Source organism: Camelina sativa, chromosome 5 (genome assembly GCF_030686135.1).
Source record: "Camelina sativa cultivar CO46 ecotype springtype chromosome 5, ASM3068613v1".
In the NCBI taxonomy this organism is placed as follows: domain Eukaryota; kingdom Viridiplantae; phylum Streptophyta; class Magnoliopsida; order Brassicales; family Brassicaceae; genus Camelina; species Camelina sativa.
Genome location: NC_141884.1, coordinates 9,034,773 through 9,043,240, shown reverse-complemented (window position 1 = coordinate 9,043,240; position 8,468 = coordinate 9,034,773). Strand labels below are relative to the sequence as shown.

The window sequence follows — 8,468 nt, the reverse complement described above, 5'->3', positions numbered from 1 at the left end:
TATCCTTGTAATCTGGCTTTAACCATTTTATTAACCAACCAAAGGAGAACATACGGAATCAGCATACAATGAGACTCAAAATAAAAAGAACGACATACACAATTGCTAATGTATCATTTTATTTTGTAATAATTAATTATCATTCTTCATTTAATTAAATAATATAACAACGTACGAATGCATGAGCATGAGCATGAGCCTCATCAGTGATGGCCACCACCACCATAACCTCCTCCAAGTCCTCCCCCACCGCCAATGCCTTTACCAAATCCACCACCGGCTCCACCGCCGAATCCTCCTCCGCCACCACCACCAAATCCTCCTCCTCCTCCAGCACCACCACCGCCTCCAAGTCCTCCTCCAGCACCACCACCGTATCCTCCTCCAGCACCACCGCCATATCCTCCTCCTCCTCCCAAACCACCACCGCCACCTCCGCCTAGACCGCCTCCACCGCCTAGACCGCCTCCTCCACCCAAACCACCACCGCCTCCGCCCCCTAGACCGCCTCCGCCTCCTAGACCACCTCCGCCCCCTAGACCGCCTCCACCTCCTAGACCGCCTCCGCCCCCTAGACCGCCTCCGCCGCCCAAACCTTTACCATAACCCTTCTTGTAAATGCCATGTTTGTGGAAGAATGGACGAGGTTTGTGTAGGAATGGGCGAGGTTTGTGGAAAAAGTGTTTGTCTTCGTTAACCTCAACATGTCCGAACGCAAATTCGGCAACAAGAGCGAGTACAAAGATAAACACACACGCCTTACGGGAAGTTAAACCCATAATTAAGAATAGTTTATTCCAACGAGTTTTATATGGTGAATATGTAAGAGAGAAGACAGTTGTGTCAGTGAAGCTTAGGCTTTGCTTGTATTTATAGACATATCGTCCACTCGTGAGTGCGTACATACTTAACCGGTTTTGCTTCTTTTATTTTGTAAGTTTCTTATCAATTCTCTAGTTTCGTTAGTCGTTTCTCTCCATAATACATATATATATATATATATATGCTACTTTTAAAATTGACAAATTGTGCATATGTAACTATTTAAAGATTTCATCTTAACGAATGTTGTGAAATGTGGACTAGTGTCAATAAACATTCAGAGTTGAAACGCTTGGTTTAAGTATAACCGTGAGGAAAAGTGGGAAACCGGCATCTATTGAACCGGACGGTTCAACCTGTGAATAAAAAGAGAAAATAATTGGTTGAGTACACTAAATTAAATGAGGTCCAACCTGTCATTGGACAGTTTATTTATGTCTGCCAACTGCCCAGTTGATCTCATCCAACATGTACAACAACAAAGAAATGAAATCAATTTCATTTGAAATATTGAAGAAATAAATTATATATATGTGACTATATATGTGCACATAAGTGAATTGGTACGTATATCACAGTTTCGATTAAAAAGAAAGTTGTTGGGGGTGGTAAAACCTGAAGTTGAAGAATATACATTGTTTATTAACTGGTTCATGTGTTCTTTATAACTTCATGTTCTGACTAATATATAGTTCATCGTATAATATGTATAAGATCCCTCATAAATATACTTTTCATGGATTTGTAGCAAAAAGAGAGAAAAAAAAATATATAATGTAACTTCTTTTTCGTGTATTTAAAATAGACGTACCACCACTAAATGAATAAATTGTGTCGTTATCAAAAAAAACAAAAAATGATAATCGTGGCAACTGTAGTTTCCTTTTACATAGTTGAAGGACATGCTCTACTATAAAGCCATGAATTAATAATATAAGGGCTATTTTGCATTATTCAAACCCTAAAAATGTGATCACATTAAGTGAGAAAAGGAAGTGATCTCATTTATTGTGCCATTAAATGGTTCAAACCAAACACATAGTATTAATAAACCTTTCAATCTCCAAACTAACAAAGATAGAAAAACAGATAGGCTTATACATTACATGCATCATCCACACATTTTTAGAAAAGATAAAGTTTGAGGTTGATGATTGGTTTGAGCTGTGAGCCTGTGAATGTAGACTTTTGTTTTAAATTTGGTTTGTTTTGGCTGCTAGAAAATTAGCTGGGACTAAAAAATCTAAACTCAAGTTTTACTGACTAGAAAAACAAACAAACTGAACAAGATTAAAAGGAAATTTTGGTTTGGAAGAAATTTAAGAAATGCCTTGAAGACTTTAAAACACTTTTAAGTGTGATTTGTTCATATTCTAATTATAATTTAGCAATAAGAGTTCTGCCAACAGACGATTATGCTATGTATTATTGTTTTGTAAAATTTTGGATTTGGTTCTATATTGAGAATAATATGCATCTTTTGGTTACAGACCACTAGTTAAAGGATTGCATTAGTTATTTTCTTCTCTCCTTTTTAGCAGTTGAATTAGGGGATTCATAAAACATATCCAGTTGATCGATTAATATGTTCAAATCTCACCGCAAGATACAAATATCTAACAAGTATTTCGCGCAAGTTTTCGTGTTGAACTTCTAATTAAGCTATAACTAGAAGATACAATACGGCTACCTATACATAATATAATTGAGCTTCTTATAGAGCAATAACTAGAAGGTTAAAGACGGTGGAATAATGTGTATTATTGAGTCCTATATATAAATTATAAAATATGGACCATTCTTTTTGTCATAGCATGTGATCTTTATAATAATCGTCATTAGTATTACTAATCTTACTCCATATAAATTAGACTACCGGCCCCCAGCTTCTTTAACTTCTACCTACATTGACGGTTTCAAACATTAAAAAAAAGTTTCAAAAAAGGTTTCTTGCCTCGTGTTCGAGTTGACTTTAAGATTGAAGTCAACTAAAGGCCCAATAATAAGCCCAATTAAAGTCACAAATACCAAGGCCCGTTAATAAACTTTTTATTATTCATAGAATCCCAAAAGCATCAAACCAAACATCTGAAGTTTCCTCTGATCTCTTCAAAACTCTCATCTGATCTCTCTCTCTCTCTCTCTCTCTTCCAGCTGTTTCATGATCCATTTACTATAAGTTACAGCTGATTACACAATTCACTGTAATCTCGTCAAGAACCCTAGAATTTTGTTTTTTTTTTGTTTTTGCTCAATTGTGATCCGTCAGGTATGAATTCAATTTGCTTTCTTTTAATCAATTAGACGAAATTTTCCCAAAGTAAGTAGTCGTGTTCGCGTAAAAGTATAACCCTTATTGATTTTAATTTATTTAATATCTTTGTATGTTGTAGTAGTAGTAGTAGTAGCAATGCTTGATCTTTGAAGTTACTGGGAATTTGAAGATCGAATTAGGGTTCTGATCTACTTGGAATCTGCTTTGCTTTTGTTTTTGGGCTTATTCAGGTTTATTTTGTTTATTGAAACCATCGAAAAATTCTGAGTTCAGATCATTTTGTTTTTTGTGATTGAAGATTTGACTCAATTTTTGTATTCTTACTTATAAAAGCTCGATATTGGGCTGAAGCTATGGCGCAGAGTAATTGGGAAGCTGACAAGATGTAAGTGATTTTTGTGTTTTAATTAGAGCTTATTTTGTTCAATTCCCAGATTTCGTTTTTTTCTTACTTTCATTTTGTTTTTGGGTTTTGTAGGCTTGACGTTTATATATATGATTATTTGGTGAAGAAGAAACTTCACAATACTGCAAAGTCGTTTATGACTGAAGGGAAGGTTTCACCTGATCCAGTTGGTAATAATATTACTTTCTTGTTCTACTTTAATCCTTACTTCATTTTGAGTTTTATTAGGTAATTGTTTATTTGTGCTGTCAATCTAGACTAGAGTTATTAATTAACTCTTTGGATTGTTTTTTTTGTTTGTTGTGTCAATGCTGATGTAGCAATTGATGCACCTGGAGGGTTTCTTTTTGAGTGGTGGTCTGTGTTCTGGGATATCTTCATTGCAAGGACCAATGAGAAACATTCAGAGCCTGCTGCAGCTTATATTGAGGTGCCTTCCTACTAACCATCTGGGGAGATATGGTGCTTTTTATATTTCTTTAGTTTCCACTTTAATAACTGACCAGTGGCTTTGGAATTTTAGGCACAACAAGGTAAAGCGAAGGAGCAGCAAATGCAAATTCAGCAACTACAGTTAATGCGACAAGCTCATATGCAACGTAGAGAACCTAATCACCCTTCTCTTGGGGGTCCAATGAATGCTATTGGTTCTGAAGGGATGATTGGACAGTCAAATGCTAGTGCTTTGGCTGCAAAAATGTACGAGGAACGTATGAAGCAACCAAATCCAATGAACTCTGAGACGTCCCAACCTCATCTTGATGCAAGGATGGCCCTTCTTAAATCAGCAACAAATCATCATGGGTAAATTAGCTCAGCTTTTTTTCTTTTTTTTTGCTGTCGTTTTTCCTGTCCTCACACCGTTGACCCCTTCTCATTCTGTCAAAACAGTCAGATGGTCCAAGGTAACCATCAAGGAGGTGTTTCGGCAGCGTTGCAGCAAATTCAGTCGCGAACTCAGCAACCCACTGTAACTACTACTTGAGCACCTTACTTTATGACTGTTCAAATCTTCTAGCAGACAAGTCTCCAATCAAATGTTTTGGGTGTGTATCTGAATCTCTTGTACGTGCAGGAAATCAAAAGTGAAGTCAATCTGGGTACATCTCCGAGACAACTGCCAGTGGATCCTTCTACAGTTTATGGCCAGGGAATTCTGCAATCAAAGCCTGGGATGGGTGGTGCAGGTAAATTTATCCAGTGTAATGCATAATGGAGTATATGCTCACCTAAAAGATAATTTTGGTCAATACTGGTAGCATGCCTTCAATTTGACTGTGGACTCCAAAATTAACGTATCCCTTACCTTTAATGTGAAAGGTTATGATAAATTACATAGGGTGTGATATGCTAATGGCCTCATGAGAACCTTTTGCTTACAATTTGTTAGATAAATTCTTATGGTGTTGTGTTTTCCTTTGTGAAGGATTAAACCCTGGAGTGAGTGGTCTACCTTTGAAGGGATGGCCATTAACTGTAAGTCACTGTGTTTCTTCTCAGAATTTATTTTTTTGTCATTACAAGCTAAGTTTTTTACTAAGTTTCTTGACAAATGTTACAGGGCATCGAGCAAATTCGACCAGTTTTAGGTGGGCCTCAGGTTCAGAAATCTTTTCTACAAAATCAAAGTCAATTTCAGCTCTCGCCGCAGCAGCAACAACAACAACAGATCTTGGCTCAGGTTCAAGCGCAAGGAAATATGACTAATTCACCCATGTATGGTGACATGGACCCTCGAAGATTTACTGGATTACCTAGAGGAAACCTAAATCCGAAAGATGGCCAACAAAATGCAAATGATGGGTCTATAGGGTCCCCAATGCAATCAAGTTCGTCAAAGGTAAGACTTCTTCTCAAATCACCAAAAAATGCATATCCCTGTTAGATGCAGTGGCATTCTATCATCTTTTTCGGGTAGCAGAGAGAAAGTTCCATATTAAACATCTCAAATTTTCTTTGTTCTGTTAGATGGTGAAGTTGGATCATTTCCGATAATTGCTCGTCTATGATATGCTTCAAAATTTACTCTTTTGGGTATCGTGTAACTGATGTTACTTTTCATTTGAGAATCTGTAAGATAAATGTGTTGTGTTATCATAATTTAGATCTATGTAGGGATCAGAATTTTGTTTCTTCTTGTTAATCACTTGCTCCCAACAATCGAGAAAACTTATCTGTTTACTGCCAAACCTGAGGACTTCACTGCTAAGATTTTTATCAGTCAAATGTTTTTTCTGATTCCTTTTTTCCGTTATTTATCCGTTGGTCTATAGCATATCAGCATGCCTCCAGTACAACAATCTTCTTCCCAGCAACAAGATCACTTACTATCCCAGCAATCACAACAGGTACTAATTTGTGGATCCAACCCCACAACTCTTAGACCCCCTTCAGTCATGTGGTTTGAACCAGCTTAATATATTCTTCAGTGTCTAAGATGATTGAGCCACAACTTCATTTTTGTGTCTTTGATAGAACAACCGCAAAAGAAAAGGGCCTTCCTCTTCTGGTCCTGCTAACAGTACCGGGACAGGAAACACAGTTGGCCCATCCAACTCACAGCCGTCGACTCCTTCAACACATACCCCTGTTGATGGAGTTGCTATAACTGGTAACATGCACCATGTGAATAGCATGCCAAAAGGACCAATGATATATGGGTCTGATGGGATTGGTGGTCTCGCATCATCAGCAAATCAACTGGTATGTTTCTTAATTTCTCAGAAGAATGATATCAACAATCTAGTTTTGTTCTAATAACATCTGGCTGCAGCATGCAGTTGTGTTGTGTGAAAGAAATTTCTTAGCGGCTTATGTATTTTTTGCAATAGACTATGGCGCCGTGTTTCTTTCAGTTTTCTTATGATAAGAATTAATAGCTGCAGGATGACATGGAACAGTTTGGAGATGTGGGAGCCCTAGAAGATAACGTAGAATCATTTTTGTCCCAAGATGATGGAGATGGTGGAAGCTTGTTTGGCACCCTAAAGCGGAACCCTTCTGAGCATACCGAAACTTCAAAAGGTATTCTAACCCCCCCAAGGATAAACGGGCCACTTGTAGTTGATTATATATATACTAACAGGTTCCTCTTTCTGGTGTCAGCTTTCAGTTTCAATGAGGTTAGTTCTATAAGAAAAAGTGCCAGTAAGGTCATCTGCTGTAACTTCTCTTCTGATGGGAAATTGTTGGCTAGCGCTGGACATGATAAAAAGGTGCAGCATCTTAATTTCGGAGATGCGGTTTGCTTATAAACCTGTCATGACCCTAAAACATTTATAGATAGGTAACTTTTCGTTTGGTTAAAAACAGTTAATGTGGATGCAAATTTCTTTTTGTCAGTAGGTATTTATTTGGAACATGGAAACACTACATGTTGAGAGCACGCCGGAAGAACATGGTCATATCATCACAGATGTTCGGTTCAGACCTAATTCAACTCAGCTGGCAACGTCATCATTTGACAAAACTATCAAGATCTGGGATGCTAATGATGTATAATAATAATATATGTCTCTTTATATTTGTTACCTTCTTTCGTGTTCAGCTGTGACTAACAATTACCAATTTGTGCAGCCTGGTTACTTCCTACGAACAATTTCTGGTCATGCTGCACCTGTTATGTCCATTGATTTTCATCCTAAGAAAACCGAACTTTTATGCTCTTGTGATAGCAACAATGACATTCGTTTTTGGGACATCAACGCTTCTTGTGTTCGTGCTACAAAGGCAAGCCCCTGATCTTTTGTATGGTTTCTCTGCAAATTGAAACTCTGTTTGCTAAATCGTTAAATTTTCAAAGCACAGGGGGCTAGCACGCAAGTACGGTTCCAGCCAAGAACAGGACAATTGTTGGCTGCAGCATCCGAGAATATTGTGTCAATTTTTGATGTTGAAAATAATAACAAACGGGTCCACATGTTTAAGGTACAGCTGAAGATTATATTTTTGATGATTTTGATTTCCCCTGGGGTAATCCACATAAAAGACTTTGTTTTCTACTTTCAATACTTTGAATCTTCCAAGTCTAGTGTGTTTTCTTGTTGGATGCATTTGGGCATTTTGTTAACCATCATTGTTACTCAGACACTCCATCAATCTTAATTCTTTTTGTATCTCATGGTTTTATTACTTTTGATCTGTCAGGGACATTCCACAAATGTACATTCTGTTTGTTGGAGCCCAAACGGTGATTTGGTAGCTTCTGTTAGTGAAGACGCTGTAAAAATATGGTCACTGAGTACAGCAGATTGCATCCACGAGCTTTGTAACAGTGGAAACAAGTTCCACTCTGTTGTTTTTCACCCTAGCTTTCCCAATCTCTTGGTCGTTGGTGGCTACCAGGTATAGTAATCTATGCCCCCATGAACAACACCAATCTGTGTCAAACAATATCCAGTAGTCTCTATGTTCACTTGCGTGATGATATGAGTTTTACCTCTCAATTGATTTAACTTTGGTAAAACGAATCTTGTGACAGACACTGGAGCTGTGGAACACAATGGAGAACAAATGTATGACGATAGCGGCTCACGAGTGTGTGATCTCTGCCTTGGCTCAGTCGCATTCAACGGGAATGATGGCGTCTGCAAGTCATGACAAATCCGTAAAGATTTGGAAGTAGAAATATTTCGATGTTCTCTGAAAGAAAAGAAAAAAAAAGAAAAATACGAGAGAGCTCAGGACTTTTTTTGAGTCTAATTCTTTCTTTAATGTCTACATCAATAAGTTGAGTTTTTTTTTTTTTTTTTTTTTTTGAATGGGTTTGTTTATGACAAAAGAAAAGGGACTTGTGATAATTCGAACCTTTGCTATAAGATCCTACTTATTTTGGGATTTCTCTTTTCTTTGTTGCTGTGATCTTTTAGTGTTCAGAGGGAGTGAGTAAGAGAGAGATGTAAGTATTCTCTTAAACCGACTAAATTGTTGAATAATTTCTTATACTCAACTAAATGCTTATTCTAA

At 37.4% G+C, this 8,468-nt stretch overlaps 2 protein-coding genes across 9 annotated transcripts; one reads left to right on the top strand and one right to left on the bottom strand.

Annotated features, from left to right (window-relative positions):
• Window positions 1–978, bottom strand: LOC104786312 (uncharacterized). Its single transcript, XM_010511686.3, has one exon. The coding sequence runs from the start codon at window positions 903–905 to the stop codon at window positions 204–206; it is 702 nt and encodes a 233-aa protein (XP_010509988.1). The 5' UTR covers window positions 906–978; the 3' UTR covers window positions 1–203.
• Window positions 979–2,864: 1,886 nt separating this feature from the next.
• LOC104786310 (transcriptional corepressor LEUNIG_HOMOLOG) lies at window positions 2,865–8,468 on the top strand. 8 transcript variants are annotated; one of them, XM_087449662.1, is made up of 19 exons: window positions 2,877–3,091; window positions 3,219–3,327; window positions 3,431–3,482; window positions 3,576–3,673; window positions 3,824–3,933; window positions 4,027–4,307; window positions 4,395–4,473; window positions 4,579–4,690; window positions 4,930–4,979; window positions 5,065–5,343; window positions 5,777–5,851; window positions 5,979–6,206; window positions 6,389–6,527; window positions 6,609–6,718; window positions 6,849–6,998; window positions 7,080–7,232; window positions 7,311–7,430; window positions 7,650–7,847; window positions 7,984–8,468. In XM_087449662.1, exons 3-19 carry the CDS (start codon window positions 3,451–3,453, stop codon window positions 8,125–8,127), a joined length of 2,358 nt encoding a protein of 785 aa, XP_087305788.1. In that variant the 5' UTR covers window positions 2,877–3,091; window positions 3,219–3,327; window positions 3,431–3,450; the 3' UTR covers window positions 8,128–8,468. The 8 variants fall into 8 exon arrangements, with proteins under 8 accessions (XP_087305785.1, XP_087305788.1, XP_087305787.1 ...); XM_087449661.1 differs by having other exon boundaries at window positions 3,216–3,327; XM_087449657.1 differs by having other exon boundaries at window positions 3,216–3,327; window positions 6,383–6,527.

Excerpts from the sequence above, each read along its gene's own strand:
- LOC104786312 (XM_010511686.3), bottom strand. The coding sequence starts at position 905 with ATGTACGCACTCACGAGTGGACGATATGTCTATAAATACAAGCAAAGC.
- LOC104786310 (XM_087449659.1), top strand. The coding sequence starts at position 3,451 with ATGGCGCAGAGTAATTGGGAAGCTGACAAGAT. Across the intron at positions 5,852-5,978 it reads TATCCCAGCAATCACAACAG|AACAACCGCAAAAGAAAAGG; the intron begins GTACTAATTTGT and ends TGTCTTTGATAG. Across the intron at positions 7,848-7,983 it reads TGGTCGTTGGTGGCTACCAG|ACACTGGAGCTGTGGAACAC; the intron begins GTATAGTAATCT and ends ATCTTGTGACAG.